General features: G+C 38.5%; 1 protein-coding gene across 2 annotated transcripts; it reads left to right on the top strand.

The window, feature by feature from the left end:
- The first annotated feature begins 3083 nt into the window (after positions 1-3083).
- LOC593455 (pancreatic triacylglycerol lipase) lies at positions 3084-16563 on the top strand. 2 transcript variants are annotated; one of them, XM_030996919.1, is made up of 10 exons: positions 3084-3412; positions 6780-7015; positions 7797-7991; positions 8829-8943; positions 9293-9409; positions 10946-11062; positions 11554-11793; positions 12931-13051; positions 13644-13844; positions 15528-16563. In XM_030996919.1, the coding sequence occupies exons 1-10, from the start codon at positions 3358-3360 to the stop codon at positions 15613-15615; spliced, it is 1485 nt and encodes a 494-aa protein (XP_030852779.1). In that variant the 5' UTR covers positions 3084-3357; the 3' UTR covers positions 15616-16563. The 2 variants fall into 2 exon arrangements, with proteins under 2 accessions (XP_030852779.1, XP_030852778.1); XM_030996918.1 differs by having other exon boundaries at positions 3086-3412; positions 15979-16563.
- Positions 16564-18351: the final 1788 nt, after the last annotated feature.

Below are 18351 nucleotides of genomic sequence, written 5' to 3'. Positions count from 1 at the left end.
AACCAATGAGAAGGCATGCGAATGAAGTTGACATTGTAAATCATTATAACAAAGAGTATATCATTATTTCCCTTGTAATAAGCATTTCCCTGAGTTTATTTTCAACTGCCTAATAGTCAATGTAAATAAGTGAGCAATTGTTTTCGAAACAAGATAACACACGCAGAACGGCTTTTGACCTACATTCATTGCTTCTGCCACAAACTTGTTAGAAGAGGATTTTGACAATACTTTTTAAAAGCCTGCTGCTCAGTCATTCGTGGCAGCACAATTATGAATATGGTATCATTAGACAGGGTATTAGTTACCCATTACCATAACATATGGTTCAAGGTCACATAGGTTATAAATCTTTAAATAGAAGCTACCAAAGTTTGGTATATATTTTGATACGCACTGTATATAGAGCTCTTTAAAGGATTAGACGTAAGGGTCCAATCACACTATTATCTTTACTAAAGGTCATTGGTTCGAATCCCATGAGCTATTTTTTTGATTAATACAATTGTAAGATTCTAACTTTAAAAATCAACGCACAAATAAGGAAAATATGACAAACTTTCAGAAATGCCGGGAATTATTGTGCTTTCAATGGGATGTCTGGCCAGGTTAACTGGTGGATATGGCCGAATCCTGCTCAAACTCTATACGCATGCATTATAAAATGAACTTTTATTTTAAAATCAACAAATTATGAAGTACATGTATCCAGTAAAGGAGTCCTCAATATCTGCTTTAGAGGTTTCCGTCTTGCTATCATAAACAAACAAATGATTTTGCAACAATGTGTTATCAGCCTACTCGTAGTTAATACCCTCTTGATTATCTTAATTGTGTTTTTATCAGAATACGCGAAAATTAATGATGTAAAATAATTCAGTACGAGCATTTTGATCTAACAAAGACGGATAATTAATCAATGATATGAGTTGTGGAATACTATGCAAACATTATTCCCATGTTTGCATTTCATATTAAAATATCAAATTAATGATGTGAACAACCACGGCGTTACAGGCCTGCGATTAGATATAGAAAACGAATGATGATAAGTAATGAAGTGAAAAAAAGAAAAAAAATTGTAAACACCTTCTCCTTAGATTTTTCGACACATTCGCCGGCGATTCTCGGTCAATATTCTACTCTAACCGAATTCTTAACGTCAACCCTAAAAACTGTAACATTAGGGACTTTTAAATTTGCACGTCGGCATAGTGGACTGCTACGTGAAATGTTATTTTTAAGGCACTGCGCATGCGTCGCGTCATCTCCTTCATCGACTAAAATAATCGAGAACGCGTCCTCTTTGATTTTCCCGTCGTCCTAAACAGGGGCGTCGCTAAAGAGGGGTGTAGGGATACGACACCCCCCCCCCCCCCCCACACACACACCTGTCAGGATATTGTGGGTAAAATTGTGCTGCCGTCGGGAAAATGAGAAAAGGGGGAGGGAAAAATGAGAGGGAAAGGGAAAGAAAAGAAAGGAAAAGAAAGGAAAGAAAGTAAAGAGAAGAGAAGAAAGAAAGAGAAAAAAGAAAAAGAGGAAGGAGAGGAAAGAAAGAAAATGGAGAAAAGGAAGAAAAATAGGGAAAAGGAAAAAAAAACGGGGGAAGAAAGATAGGAGAGAGAGGGGGTAAGAGCCTGAGAGAGGAGGGATGGGAGTAAGAGAGAGAGAGAGGGGGTTGTTGGGTGGAGTCGCCTCGTCGAGGGAGCAAGAGAGATATGCATATATTATTTTGCTATGTCGGGTCAGCTGTGTCGGTATTCTTGCTCGACCCTGGTGTACTATATCAATGCAGAAGTTTGAAGTCGGTAAGATGGGAGTAAGAGAGAGAGAGGGGGTTGTTGGGTGGAGTCGCCTCGTCGAGGGAGCAAGAGAGATATGCATATATTATTTTGCTATGTCGGGTCAGCTGTGTCGGTATTCTTGCTCGACCCTGGTGTACTATATCAATGCAGAAGTTTGAAGTCGGTAAGATGTATTATGTCGGTCGGTCAGCCGGCAATTTTTTTTCCCCTACGAACTGTGACTTTTCATCAGATAGAGAAACACTTTTGAAAATTCAGACAAGGATTTAGAGTCGAGAACAGTACAACAAACCGTCTTCTTCCTCTAATAATTTAATTAAACCTCAAAGCTTCAGCGGTTCGCGCGGGAGAAGGGAAACTGAATTTAGACAAGGAATAAGATTCGAGAACGGTACAACGAATCGTCTTCTTTTTCTGAGAACTTAATGAGACGTCAAAGCTTCCGGGCTTTGCGCGGGAGGGGGAACAGAATTCAGACAAGGATTACGAGTAGAGAACGGTAGAACGAATCGTCTTCTTTTTCTAAGAATTTAATGAAATGAGGGAACAGAGACGAGGTTTTTTTTCTTTAAAATACAGAGCAATATAGGAAATCCGAAAGAGACAGGGTAAAAGGGGCAGAGGAAGAAGGAAAACTAGAAGAAGAAACGAACAAGGAGGGGAAGAAGAAGAAGAAGAGGGAAAAGGAGAGAGAGAGAGAGAGAGAGAGAGTGGGGGGGGTGGGCGGTGGGAGAGAGAAAGAGAAAATGGGAAGTAATGGGAGGGCGCCGCACCTTTGTTATAGCAATAACAAATCTTTGTCATTAACTATTGCCCGTTATCCGGGGCATAGTTCGTTTCTTTGCGGTCGTGGCTATTATCACGACTCCCATTTCGACCAATTAGATGACTAGATTTATTCAACATGCTAAAGAGAGGTATATATAATAAGGAATACTTTGCATATATACCGACATTCAATGCTCACATAATAGATTAACTATGATATCCATCCTGTATCAATTGATATATATCTCTCTCTCTCTCTCTCTCTCCCTCTCTCTCTCTCTCTCTCTCTCTCTCTTTCTATCTGTTTTGTGAATTAATCCCTGTATATTCTGTATATTGGCAATGAATTCTATCTAATGGTTTTTTTTTAAAACTGATATAAAATTCCAATGTGAACTTGTTTCGTCTACGATGCAGATTTATCATGTCGTAATATTTTCCAACGACTAAATTTGTGTTTCCTAGCACTCATTTTTTGTGCGTAGGGGGTGGGAGACAGAATAGTCCTTGTGCAGAAAGAGGTTGATCTATAAAGAGCATTGCACTTTCCTATCAAGTTGTGACCCCTTCCTCAAAGTTTGTTTCCAACAGCTGTTTCAAGCGGTATGCATGGACAAAGTTCACCATCAATTAAATACAACTACACGTTTCCTTTGGCAAACAATCAAACCTTCATTATGTCTCCAGAATCCATATATAAGTACAGGTATCATGCAATATCAGATAAGTCGAATGGATCGAGAGAAGTCGCATGGTGAAGACTTTTCTCTTTTAGTTCGAGATGGAGAAAACGATGGCTTACACCTTGCTCGTCTTGTTTTCATATCTTGCTTTGAGTAAGTACTTTTCTCTTCTTTTTGACTAAATGATTATATTTGTCGATTAAATTGGATTGGTTGGATTTGTTAACAGGTGCTTCATCAATAATTTGTTTAATCAGATTGATTGATTGATTGATTGTTCGTTCGGTTGATTTTTAAATGATTAATTGACTGAAGAATATAGTTAATTTATTGCGTGGTTGGTATTAATCCCGGTATTAATCTATTGATTGATTGACTGTTTGACAAGTTGGGATCAGGCACCAAAATCCCACCAAAAAGTTGCAATATATGACTATTTAATAATAATAATAATAATAATAATAATAATAATAATAATAATAATAATAATAATAATAGCCTAATAGTCCACTCCAAATTTTATTAAACCGAAACGGAAATTCTTTTTGCCCAATTGATCGTAAGCCCGGCAGCCACTGAGCAGCGCCAGATCGACGTTGCTCTATCCCTTATTGTTGAACGCCAAACAAGGTAGCAACAATAGTTATGTCTGATTCTTCTACAAAACACTGTCAAAATACCACTTTAAGATTGTATACATGTACACTCGTATGGTTATGATAACATCAATGGACCACCTGCTGCAGAAACATTCTCTGTTTGTTCAACCATTAATAATAGAGTGCCATGTGGTCATTATCATTCTTCAGATTAAATGTAAGGTCGACTTCTGGTAAATATGGGCGTACGAGGTGGGGTTGGGCGTGCTAGTGGGCTGCAACCCCTCCAATCGGGATTTTTAAAGTTTCGATATTCGGGCAACCATGCAACATTTCATATCCAGGCGACGATGCGCCCGAAAATCCTCAAAATTATCTAGGGCAGCAAGGTACCCACAAATCTTCATAATGAGGCAGCGAATGTAATTTCTGTCATTTTCATTACAAAACAGAGTCAACAAAATTGCGGGAAAAATATGAACTGTATTATAGAGTTCATAGGCGGGCAAAAGGTGTAATGAAAATAATTCATGAGCTTTTTTTATTCTTCAATTTTGAAGGAATATCATGCTAGAAAAAAACACCGACTATATTCAAAATAGGACATGAAACTGCTGAAAACTTTGGGCTAAAATGTCATGCCACATGACCGTGAATCACGTATACCCATTATTCCGGGTGGAGAGCACATTATTTTAAAGGTACTATGTCCCTTTTGCAGGCCAAAAAATGAAAAGGTTAAATTCCAACGGCATTTGATAGATAATACTAGTTTAGAACTTCCCTACAAAAAGGGGGGGGGGGGCTTGAAAATGTCTTTAAGTGGGAAAATAACGACTATTAGTTGTCAAATCGACTTAGAAGCTATAGTCAGTTAATTTTGGCCATTACAAGAAGTGGATTATTGATGTAGACAAATGCTCATGTACCCTTTACAGCTCATTTTATGTATGTTATTGCCAAATAATAATAAAAAGGCCAGTCAGTCACTCAATAGCGTCTGACAGTAAAGTCTAGCAAGTAAACGGGTTTCCTTCCATAATTTAAATATCAGGACACTGCTAACGTTCAAATTTCACAGATAGGACATACATGACATATTCATAATTCCTGCAAAGTTCTACAGCATTTGAGGTTGGCTGCAAAAGGGACATAGTATCTTTAAGGAAGGCTTAATCAATTTCTTAACAGTTTATCATTCCAAACCATCGGTGTGTTTTTTTTACATTATGTCTTATGTACTACAAAATCGACCACTCACGATCGCTTTCAGACGGTTGTTTCCATTGCATGACCAGTACTCGACTTCATTTTATTTTGAAACTTCGTGTAATACGTCATGTATATACATGATATCTTACATTAGGTGGGAGAAATAGTTTTCCAGTTTCTGGTTTGGTGCCCATTCCCTCTTGCTTCAGTAAGAGCATTTTTCTCTTTTATGGGTTTTAGAAATGAACTCAATGTTGGATACAACGAGAATAAAGAGTTACACCGTACTGTTTAGTACTGTATAGAAGTTACAAGATCTCCCGATGAATTGTCTTTGGCTTGAATACTAAGAAGGAAAAAAAACGAATATTCTTAAATGGCCATACTTAATTAAATAATATACCTTAGCTTCCTCCATTCGAAAACGCGAGGCTTAGATAGAGTCATCGTTGTATCTGGTAATTGATCTACATGTAGGGGCTGAAGCGTTTGTCATGTCAGCTCTTGCATAAGAGCGTATACGAAAAGATTACTTGTATGCAAAGTGTAGATAATGTACTTATTAAATATCATTAGGGGAATTTATTGAAATAAATTAAGAATGTGCACCATATTAGGGTAATATACAAATTGTGGAGCGCCAAGAACCCACTATCATGTAAGAACACTTATTCGCGCTCGCGAAGTATATAAGTTTCGTATATACCTTAGATGAATTACACGTTGACACGCCTAATAATATATGTAAAGTGAAAAAAAAGTGGAGGAAATCGCATCGTTCAAAACAAAAATTTCTAGGATAATTTTTTTGAAGGAAATAAAATAAAGTCCAAAATATTTATTTTTTAGTGTCCCGTTACCGATTCGTAGATTGGAAACATCGACATTATCATTACCCTCGACACTTACTGAAGCATACCATTGTTATATAATTTTTTAGAAATACTAAAAACTTCGATGATGTCAGTATAGCGTGTGGGTCAAAACACATTGGACGACTTGTCCATTTAAATGACGAATCATTTGTATTACTTCACTTGTAATCTGATATTCGATCATTCCAATTATTTGGGGAATGTTCTTAAGTCAAATATAAATTGCATCTTGAAAATGATTTACAAATGTGATTATCTCAGCGATGAATGTTTTAACAAATGTTATCGATCATTCACATGAAAACAGCATTAATCCTCTAAAATACAACTCTTCATGCAGCTTATCATGAACACAACATAGCAAAAATATTGATAAGTTTACATAATGACTATGGATACTTTAGTAAACTTTCTGTCGCCGTTTTAAGTTGGCAGAATCGTGCGATTTGGTGGATCGGCGTCAAACTTGTATTTGACAGGTTAACTTCATAATGGTGATAGATAAACCTGATTTTATAACTTCTCTTCCCAATAGAACGGTGTACTAACCTTTTCAAATGTTATGCATACTTTGTCGGAGGCTTTCCCCGATATAGCGCCAGTAATCGGGGAAGCGCCAGGAGCGTCACAACGTGACGGACATGTGCGCCATATAAGAAGCCACCATTATTATTATTATTATTATTTTGAATGTATTTAGACTGGATTTCAAATATTGTAGTTCATTCACCAACAGTTAATGGAATAACTCGTCACTATACCCAGGAAAGAAACATCCATAAATTTAAACATTTTAATAAACCGGTATATTTTTCGTAATCAAATGTTCAATAGCCTGTTGGGCCCGAGAAGTATGCTACGAAGATATCGGATGCTTTGACAACGGATATCCTTTCTACGACCCCCTGAACCGCCCGGTGAGCTGGCTACCGGAAAGCCGTGATGATATCGGTACCACCTTCCAACTGAACACCCGAAACGTCCCCAGCACTTCGTCGTGGCAGGAGCTAAGCACCTACTACCCGGATAACTTCTATGACACCGACTTTGATCCCAACAGGGAAACGAAGGTAGGGTTTTAGACACGTTGAAAAGGTAACGGGCGCTTCTGCTCTTTCGCACACGGCGCCTAAAATGTGATTCTCTTAAAAATGAAATGCAAAAGAAATACGTATTAATCGCAATTTTTGAGAAATATGTATCAGCTTCGAACCCGTGTTGGCAGAGTGCCACGCAGAGACACATTATAATTGGTCTTTCCTTGCTTTAATAGCCTTGGTGCGATTCATTCGAATAATTATCATCATCGTCATCGTCAACTATTTAAAGCCCCTGTCATATTATTTAACTGCGTCTTTTGTCAAAAAGTTTTCTTCTTTTTGTTTTCAAGTATCCCAGCACTTTGAACGGCTTTCCGCCTCCTTTTTTTACATGGTTCTTTGAAAAGAGGCAATTTCGACCAATTTTTCTTACGAGTATAGACAATATTCCCCTTTCAAACTAAACTGTATCAAATGCAAAATATGAAAAGAAACAAAAGAAGGAAAGAGGAAAAAATGAAACAAAATAGTAAAGGTTTTATTTTTAATTCACTTTTTATAGATGCTGAAGAATAAGTACAAACCATTTCCTGGTCTCTCTCTCTCTCTCTCTCTCCCTCTCTGTCTCCTCCTCTCTCCTTCTCTCTCTCTTCCCCTCTCTGTCTCCTCCTCTCTCCCTCCCTCTCTGTATCCTCCTCTCTCCTTCTCTCTCTCTTCCCCCCTCTCTCTCTCTCTCTCTCCCTCACTCTCTGTCTCCCCTCTCTCTCTCTCTCTCTCTCTCTCTCTCTCTCTCTCTCTCTCTCTCGTACAGGTCATAACGCATGGATTCACCCAGAGCTCTTCGGTATCGTGGATGGAAGAGATGGTGGATGAGTTCCTCGTGCAGGGTGACTACAATGTCATCAGGGTCAACTGGCAACGTGGAGCTCTCGGAGTCTACGGCGTGTCCGCAGCTAACACCCGAATCGTAGGCGCAGAAGTCTCCTTGCTCATAGACCTGCTCAGGGTGAATCACTTTCACTGACTTTCAAGTTTATCTTTTTAAGTGTCCATTATTTTGCTAATTAAGCTCCAGTGTATCGTTTAGTTCGTGAACACACCGTCTAAACGGGCGTGTTTCAGTGGGATGCCTGCAAACTTGTACTTATAATGGTTTCGTGAAAACGATGCCCTGGAGACGTGTAGCTTGAAGCCATTGGAGCATCGGGATGGGCAAATCTGATGCTCAGGAATGGGCATACGAGGCGATGATTATTAGGAGGACTGCGCAGCCCCACCCCCGAGGGATTTTCAAAGTTCAAATATTCAAGCAGCAAGATGCCCGAATAGTATAATATTCGCCCAGAAGATTCCAGATTATGAAATTTCTGTGATTCTCACTACAACGAAAAGTCAGAGGCCCAAATTCACAAAGCAAGGTTTGAGCTCAAACCTCCTTTTGTTCTTTACAAACCAGGTTTGTAAAAAACGCGTAAAACGCGTCATATGACGTACGAAAACCAAGGTTTGTCGACAAACCTCCTTTGTGAATTCGGGCCAAAATGTTTGCCTGCTCGCTAAGCTCGTACGCAGAAAATTTATTTAGAAATAGAAAGCCTGATAATTTTTAGCAAAAAGGCGCCAGCCTCCCCCCCCCCCCCCCCCCTCTAATATTGTGCCTGTACGCCTGTGAACATATCAATGATAAACATAATCATTTCGAATGTCGAATACATGGAATCAAAAAACAAACAAAACACGTAACAGTACCAATAACAAAAGAATGTATAACTGAAGTTGATTTAACTTGAATACTTCCGAATGATATTAGTAACAAAGATGCATTAATCACGTTCTTTCTAAGAGTCACTATGGAGTGGAGGCAAGTTCTTTCCACATCATCGGGCATAGCTTAGGAGCTCATGTAGCTGGCTACGCGGGAGAGAGACAGAATAATCCAAAGGTGGCCAGGATAACAGGTAAACATAAAGTAAATCTAAAGTAGCATAGGTGGGTCTACGAGTAAAAAAGCGGTCCTAGCTATTTCCTTCTTCTTCTCTTTTAAGTTTATTTTTACTTTAAATTCCTTCAGAGCTAAAGGTAAATTAAATATTAATAGACACATTATTTCACCTCAATCTTTTCGTTATTCATGCCACTAGAGTTTCAAAAGAGGGGTGGCCGGGGGCAATGTAGTGCATCTGATTCCCATGTATTATGTACATGCATTCATCTAATAATATAAATTTCGGTCAAAAGTTGTTTGAGCGCCTTTTGGTATGAAGCTCTACAAATCGAGATGAAAAGCTATGGTTTGATTCTGCACAGGTTTGGATCCCGCTGGGCCTTACTTTGAAGACATGGACACCATAGTCCGTCTCGATACCACTGATGCTGATTTTGTTGATGTCATCCACACGGACACAGACCCAATCTACAAACTGGGTAGGTCGGAAATCACAGTGGCACCTACCAGATATAATGCTTATGATGATGATCGTGGTGACGGTGGTGGTCTGGTGGTGGTGGTCATGGTAATGATGTTGATAATGGTGCTGATGGTGATGATGATGGTGGTGGTGGTGGCTGTGGTGGTGACATTATTCTGCGTTTAAAGTGAAGATGTTCGCGGTGTTGATGTGAGGTAAACAGCAGTATAATTAGTTTGATGATGACCGTGGTGTGGTGATTATTATAGTGATGATGATGGTGACGGTGACGATTATGTTAGTGATGGTGAACGGTGGTGATAGTGATGGTGAACGGTGGTGATAGTGATGGTGACGGTGGTGATAGTGATGGTGACGGTGGTGATAGTGATGGTGACGGTGGTGATAGTGATGGTGACGGTGGTGATAGTGATGGTGACGGTGGTGATAGTGATGGTGACGGTGGTGATAGTGATGGTGACGGTGGTGATAGTGATGGTGACGGTGGTGATAGTGATGGTGACGGTGGTGATAGTGATGGTGAACGGTGGTGATAGTGATGGTGACGGTGGTGATAGTGATGGTGACGGTGGTGATAGTGATGGTGACGGTGGTGATAGTGATGGTGACGGTGGTGATAGTGATGGTGAACGGTGGTGATAGTGATGGTGACGGTGGTGATAGTGATGGTGACGGTGGTGATAGTGATGGTGACGGTGGTGATAGTGATGGTGACGGTGGTGATAGTGATGGTGACGGTGGTGATAGTGATGGTGATTATTTTGCGCTGGTGGTGGCTGTTCCAGTGATGGTTATGTGTTCTGCTCTGCTTAGCTTCATTCCAGCAGCGTTATAATTTTCTCGATGATGAAAGTGGTGTGGTGATTATGATGGTGGCTGTAATTATAATGAAGAAAGTGGTATCGTAGTTCGTGGTAGTGGGGTCATGCTGCATTAATTGTAATGTTGTTGGTGGCAGTTTTTGTAATGAAAACAGTAATAATTTTGCTCTAACTGTTATAACTACTTGATTATCAAAGTGGTGGGGTAATAATGATAGTGATGGTGTTGGTAGTGATGGTGGTTGTGAGGATTGTGATGGTGATGATAGGGATGGTGGTGATTGTTGTGGTGACGATGGTGATGGTGATGGTGATGATGGCGATTGTGATAGTGACGATGATGATGCTGATAATGATGGGATGGTGGTGGTGGTGATGGTGATGTTGCTGATGGTGGTGGTTGTTGGTGATGGTGTTGGATGTTGTAGTGATGGTGATAGTGGTGGCGATGGTGGTGGTGATCATGGTGATGGATTGGTGGTGGTGATGATTATGATGATGATGATGGACATGGTTGAGGCAGCGGTGCACGATGTCTTCATAGTAATTTGATCTACTCTTAGACTGTAGAACAACCATCAGCATCATCACATTCTTGTAACCGATCGATTTCAAACGAAACATTCTCAATAATGAAAAGAACTTCCCACACAGATCAGTATAACTCTGTTCGTAACAATGAGCCTACTCGTATACGATATTTCTTGCAGGGTACGGGATGTACGCTCCATGTGGACATATGGACTTCTTTCCAAACGGTGGTCGAGTTCAACCAGGCTGTGATCAAAGCTTGTTTGAGTACATTGGCGACGATGGCCTCTATGACGGTAATGCAAATTGTTAGTCTCAAGTTCGGGTCGGGATATCTCGGCACTAGTTCAAACTCGGCTTCACGCTGCGATAAGGGGCTCAAGAGTTCAAGTGCACACTACATCGGGCATTTAAATGGGCTCAGCTTTCTTTCTACTTTTTTAAATAGTATTTTACCTCTTGAAAATAAACATTACCTCTTTGCTAGCTATTTCAAACATTTCAATTAAATAATCTTGGAAATTGATGATTTCAAATACATCTACAAGATCTCTCTCTCCTGACACGGCCATGATATTTCAACTAACAACCATTGCTACTGATTGGGGAAGAGGGAGGGGTGCAACGGAAAAATATGCGGAGGAAGTGTCTGTGCCTGTATAAATGATTCGGAGTTCAACGCCCCTATTATTAGCTTTTATTTATTAAATCTTTTCATTAAAATAATAAAGCAGACTTTCCGTGAGTTTCTCTCTAATTAGGTATCCATTTTATGCCTCTACTCTAGGTACTGCTCAGTTCGTAGCCTGTAATCATCTTCGCTCCATAGCGTTTTTCAAGGAATCCATCAACTCTGACTGTCCGTTCCTCGCTTTCGAATGCACCCGGGACCACGACGATTACAACTACGGGCTATGTTTCAACGACGACCTCTCTGCGAGGATGGGATGGCAAGCCCCCGCTGATTACCGGGGTGGGGAGGGCAACGTCTACCAGATTAACACCAATGGTGATGAGCCCTTCTGTGGTATGCTCAACAATTTTTCTACGAATTTTAACCCACTTGGGGTGCAACTATAGCTCTTTCAAAATCGCTGTGGCAAAATATGAAAAATCTGTTCTAAAATCACGAAGGGCAAATTACCAAATTCTTTTTTTTTTCTCAGGGGGCGATTTTTTTTTTTTTTTTTTTTTGCGGTTGTTGTTGTTTTTTTTTTTTGTTACGCCTGCTTACTTGTCGAAAATAACAGAACCTCTGTCGGCATATTTGTAAGTGAAGCCCCGCTAAAAAAAAAATCGTTCTTTTTACATTTTCTTTAGACTCATGCCAGTATGTCAGTAAGTTGTACATTTGGAGAGGGCAATTAGTTAGCTTGTTGGTAATTTTTATTTTACCGAATGCTTGACACAAAGTTTGACACACATCGCCTATGCAGTAATTCTATTTGACATGTTCTTGTAAGTTTTATAATGCAAAAGAGTGAAAATTCACTCTTTAGGAGTCATAACAGGGACCGATCCGTTTACAGAATCCACTCTCAAGTATTGCTCTGAATCACTCCTTTGGGATTGGAACTCACTGTTCGAGCGTGGATTCCACCTTTTTAGTGTGGATTTCCATTCCAAAATGAAGTGATCCAGAATATGACTCTCTAAAGAGTGGGTTTCCACTCCTGTGCTGTGCATCTAGAGATCGAGAATGCCTTGTCAATGCAAAGCGTTACAGAATGATACTGACACAGACGCGTGGCAGATTTTCAATTTTGAATAAAAAATAGTTAAGACTTTTTCATTAAAAAATCTACAAATTGATGATATGACAATCACATAATTGATTATTGTGAGGTAGTAGTACTTTCACATATGGGTTTCCTATCAATCGTTCATCAAATGTATGAAATATTGAATTTTGATATAGGTTTGTTACGGAATGACATAAAAAGGTCATTGTTTCGACATTCAGTAACAAATTTACATAAAATTCAAGATTTCACAAATTAGATGAATGGTTGATAGGACACTCAAACGTTATAAAAGTTGATTAATTTGTAGATTTTTTATAAAAATGTCTATAATATTCTTTGTCTATTAAACATTGAAAATTTTATGGAAATTTCATTCCGTAACGATTGAAACTGACCATCGCCGCGATTTTCTCTTCCAGGCCATCAATACCTATTCACTCTCAAGATGGATGAGCATCGCAAAGCCCATGATGCTAAAGGACAGATTTTCATTACTCTCATTGGATATAATGCCCAGTCATCCAAGGTCGCTCTCACCTCGTAAGCATCCTGGAGCGGTATTCTAAAGACGATGTTATCTTTTGTGTCAGTAAAAAAAATGTTAAATGTCAACAAAAAAAATCAAAAAACAAACAAAAAAACAATGAAGAAGGGAAAAAATAAATCAAAATAAGGACAAGTCTTTGGTTCATGAAAGTGCCCTTTTATGCTGTTGCACCCCCACTTTGAAAGATGCTCTGCCGCCCCTGGTTAGTAAGATACCCTGCCTTTAAACTCAACTTTTTTTAAATCTGACTCGGGTATCTATTGGTCGGACGATATTATTTCGGATAACAAACGACAAATGCCACGAGGATCAGTCTTCATTTCGAACTTTTTATGAAATATTATGTATCCCCCCCCCCCCCAAAAAAAAGAAGAAGATATATACATATATATTTAAAGACCTACTTAATTGTACATTTACTAACATGGCGGTATAAATATAGCATCAATCTCTACAACTCAATCTTAGAATTAGAAAATCGAATTTTAGATTCGTATATTTTATACAAATATTCAGATTGAAAATTGAAGAGATTATGTCACTGATATCATTTTGCAACTTTGATCATTCCCAAATGCTTCACAGTGAGACTGTAGAGTACTATACAAGCATCGTATACCAGCACATGGTGCCTTACGATGTGAGTCCCCAAGACACAGGCGGACTGTCAGGACTCTACTTTGAGTGGGACTACGACCCAGATTGGTGGTGGTGGGACTGGGAGGTCATTGAGAGACCAGAACTCTTCGTTCATCAAATACAAGTGACCGATAGCGAAGGCAACGTGTAAGTGCAATTTTGTATAAAGAGGTAGTATACAAATATACACTGTCTTGAGAGGCTCTGGCCTCTGGTTAAACTATGCGCAAGAGGTGACTCCAATAGTACTATTTGCTATATACTATATATAAAAACAATTATTAAATTACGATTTGCAAAAACAACAAAAATCTTTAAAAAAATGTCAACTCCCAAATAGTACTTTTGCAGAGCAACCTTAAAATATTAGAAATATTTCTGGTCACGTGACGACCTCTCAACCAACCAAAAACCAATACATTTTTGATGCAGGATAAAATGATAAATATCAATGACTCTGCTTATAGCAAAATGAGTTTGAACCCTAAATGTGCAGGCCCATTAACCCCCCCCCCCCCCCCCTTCTGATCAGAAAAAGAGATCACATTTTTAGATAGACATACATAATTGGCTGTAGCTTCAAAGACAATTCATGGTGAAAGAAGTAAAGTTGTCTAAAGCATAGTGTGAGTATGTTTACACCTAGAAAATTGCTAATTATTTTAGAAAATCGTATATGAACAGTAAATTATTATACATCTTATGAAAGAGAGTTTTATCTCAAATCATTTGGTATCATTTTTGTGTGGTAAGTGTTCACGCTTGGATAAACAGAAGGCATTGTTTGCGAGAGTGCAAAAATCGACTTGCGCCAAAGTTGCTTATGTGATGTTTGAATAAAACATATGGGATTCGGGTATTAATTCGGCCTTTGCAAATCCAAACAACACCCCAACAACATTAATCATGCCACACATATCAAATATCGAATATCAAATATCAACGAACATTTGTGCATGCGCGTGTGACTTTGCTTCTGCAAAAAGCATACGCAATGCACTTCATTTGATACATTCAATTCATTCTCTCACTCCGCTAATCCCAACATACTTTGGCGCAAGTCGATTTTTGCACTCTCGCAAACAATGCTTCCTGTTCATCCAAGCGTGAACACATACCACACAAAAAAAATGATACCGAATGATTTGGGATAAAAACACTCTTTCATAAGATGTGTAATAACTTATTGTGCGTAGATGATTTTTAAAATAATTAGCAATTGTCTAGGGGTAAACTTTTGTTTGACTCACACGGTATATACATTGTATTAAGATTGCATTCGTGAAATCATTCATGGTTTGCATACTCTTTTTAGACTTATCAAATTTTGCATTTTGCATTAATCTTTTAAAAATAATCATCTAATGTTTGTTTGCATAAAAGTATTAAAATTATATTTTACTTACCTTTTCTTTGTTCTTTCTTTCGCCCTTTCTTCTTCATGTCATTTTTCTTTCTTTATTCAAATCTGTTTATATTATCATTTTAACATGCATCTTCCGCTATTTATATAACACAAATCCATTTTAACATTGGGCATATAATCATTATCATTAACAAATCAAATGTTCTATTATCTCTCTCTTTTACGTTGGTTATCTCTTCAATCTTTTCGTCTTTCTCTCCTCCTTTCCTTCTTTTTCTGCCTCTTTCTCTCCTTCTCCCTGCGCTCCAATCCACTTTCTGCCCCTTACTTGTTCCCGCTCTATTATATCCCCCCCCCCCCCAAAAAAAAACCGTCTCTCTCTCTCTCTCTCTCTCTCTCTTTCTCTCCCTTACTACTACTCTGTGATTGCAATCATAATTCGAATTTCATCATAACATTTTCAGTTCTACCATGTGTGGAGATTATAACGGAATAAAACCAGGCGATGTACAATCGTTTTGGCGCACTGATACTGTCTGTCCTTCAAAATAAGACGGCTTCGCTATCTAGACCATGGAGATGGTCTGAAAATGAGGAATACTTATTCACTGGAATTTAACTTTTTTTTTTGCTGGAGGCATTCACACTTGATTACAAATGTTTGTTTCATCGCTGTTTTTCGGTCCTCTATATGTATTCACCATGCCCCCTTCGCTTCATTTATCTACTATATCTTCTACATGATCGTACTTTTTAATAGTAAACATATCTTTATTGCCATTTCGTGGTGTATATATATTTCGAACTCTTCTTTTCATCTTTTCATTCCCTCCCTTCTTCTCTCCTGGATACCCTCCAACTCCCTTACATTCTCCCCTACCCCTAACTCCTACTCCACATTTAATCAACCTGCAGTTCTTTGATGTGTGGAGACTACAACGGAATCGAACCGGGAGTAGTCCAGGCGTTTTGGCGTACCTCTACCGTTTGCCCATCCGAATAACACGACAAAAAACATCACCGTCATCAAGATTGTTTTTGGTCTTACTTGACTTTGTTTGAATCAAAATGGTTTCGGTATAATCTTTGTGTAATAAAACAAATTTAGTGGAACTAGAATAAAGAAAATATGGTTCAATAATCACTAAGATAAATCAATAAGAACAGGTTTTCATGGAGACATGCTACCTTGCATTAATCAGTGTAAAACACAAAAGTGAACCTCTTTTAAATGGAGAAAATGGGGGAAAGAGTTTATAATGAAATATTTAAAAAATCACTTTTATAATCTCCAGTTATTGTGTTTCTGCATAGTTGTTAACAATATTATACGTAATAATGAGAAAAATGAATACAATGTATAAGCCAAGCCACACGCGAGTCTATCTTTTTTAAAATACTTCAATACATTCAAAACAGTTTTATCCAAGATGTATTTCTGTTCTTGAAGGTTTGTTTTTGATGTACAGGTAGGTGCTGAATTAAATATCAGTACGAAAATGTATTTTCCACGGTTTTCATTTTTCCACTTGATCACATACTCTGCTAATTATCTCCTTCCCTCTTTTTCTCTCTCCCCACTCCCCTCTCTCTCTCTCCCACTCTCTCTCTCCCACTCCCTCTCTTTCTCTCTCCCCCACACACACTCTCCCTCCCCACTCCCTCTCTCTCCTCACTTCCTCTCTCTCTCTCTCTCTCTCTCTCTCTCTCTCTCTCTCTCTCGCACTCCCTATTCTACCCCCCCCCCCCTCTCTCTCTTTTCTCTTCTCTCTTTCATACTTACTTTAGAGCATTACATTTCCTTGCCCTCATAAATTCATTTCTATTCACCCTCTAATGTGCTATAATATCAAGAGTTGGGCAAAGAAGGATGAAGAGAGACAATCTAAAAAAAGAAATGAAAGAGAGTGAAAAGGATGAATGAACAGAGAAATAGGAGTGAGGTGAGAAAGGATGGAGGGGTAACGAAGTGATGAGATGGAAATGAGAAATAGAAAGATGAGGGCGAGTGAGAGTTAAGAGAGAGAGAGAGAGAGAGAGAGAGGGGGGGGGAGAGAGAGAACAAAGAGGAAAAGATTTAAACAAGACAGTATAGAGGGGGAGTATAAGTAGAGGAGAAGGAAGAGGGAGAGACAGAGTTAGAGAGAGATATGGGCGGACAAGAGGACTTCAGAGCGTTGTTAAAATCAGGTGATGAGGATCCTAAAGACCGTCAATATTGCTGGGCCAGAAGGATTAGCACACACAGTGAGGTCACTGACAGGTGGCTATCTCATTAACTCAGCTCTCAACTAGCATAAGAAAAAGAGGATCATGGGGGACCAACAGGCACCGATTGGGAAGTTTTCTATATAGAGGGAGCAAGTAGCTACAAGTAGGGCAGTGGGGCTTTAAAACAATATATAAGAGAAGAGCGAAACTTTAAGGAGAGAAAGTCTTTGATGTAGGTAGTATACACTACAGGGCTAATAAAGATATTACAAAATAAGGAAGGTACATGTAGCAGCAAAAGAAATACCAAAAAGAATGGGTTTGCAATGTAGATGGAGATAAATGAAAAGACAAGAAAGAGTAACAGGTGATGATCAGAGGGTAGCTGGAGACACACTGAACAAAGAATTATACAACAACAAAATAACAAATCAGCACAACAAGAAGTATACAAAATTAGCAAATATATTTCATACCTGATATAAAAACCATAAACAGATGTCTTAATTACATGATTGTCCAATATAAGCGAGTAACTTCTTATTTACAATAACTCTCTTAAATGATGTAGGAATATCTAGCGTATCTTATGACTACATGTAGTATGAACATTACATAAAATATTGAAGCCAAAAGTTGAATGATTTCACAAAATTAGTACTTTAAATCAATGCAAGAGCATAATGCTGTGACACAAAAAATGACTGTACAACACTCACTTATAGAAATCAACATTAAGCCAATTGCAGTACTGTCATGATCATCCCATAAACATTCATGTTCAGATTACATAAAACAGGTGATGAACTAGGTTACTGACATTGCCTTTGGTTGTTTTATTTTTCTTTAGACGTCTTAAAGGTACTATGTCCCTTTTGCAGCCAACCTCAAATTCTGTAGAACTTTTCAGGAATTATGAATATGTCATGTATGTCCTATCTGTGAAATTTAAACGTTAGCAGTGTCCTCATATTCAAATTATGCAAGGAAACCTGTTTACTTGCTAGACTTCACTGTCAGACACTATTGAGTGACTGTCTGACTTTTTTTCTTCTTTGGTAATAATATACATGAAAA

This window comes from Strongylocentrotus purpuratus, unplaced genomic scaffold (genome assembly GCF_000002235.5).
Source record: "Strongylocentrotus purpuratus isolate Spur 01 unplaced genomic scaffold, Spur_5.0 spur5_scaffold_3, whole genome shotgun sequence".
Taxonomy (NCBI): Eukaryota; Metazoa; Echinodermata; class Echinoidea; order Camarodonta; family Strongylocentrotidae; genus Strongylocentrotus; species Strongylocentrotus purpuratus.
The sequence above is the reverse complement of the archived record's forward strand: the minus strand, read 5'-3'. Positions and strand labels throughout refer to the sequence as shown.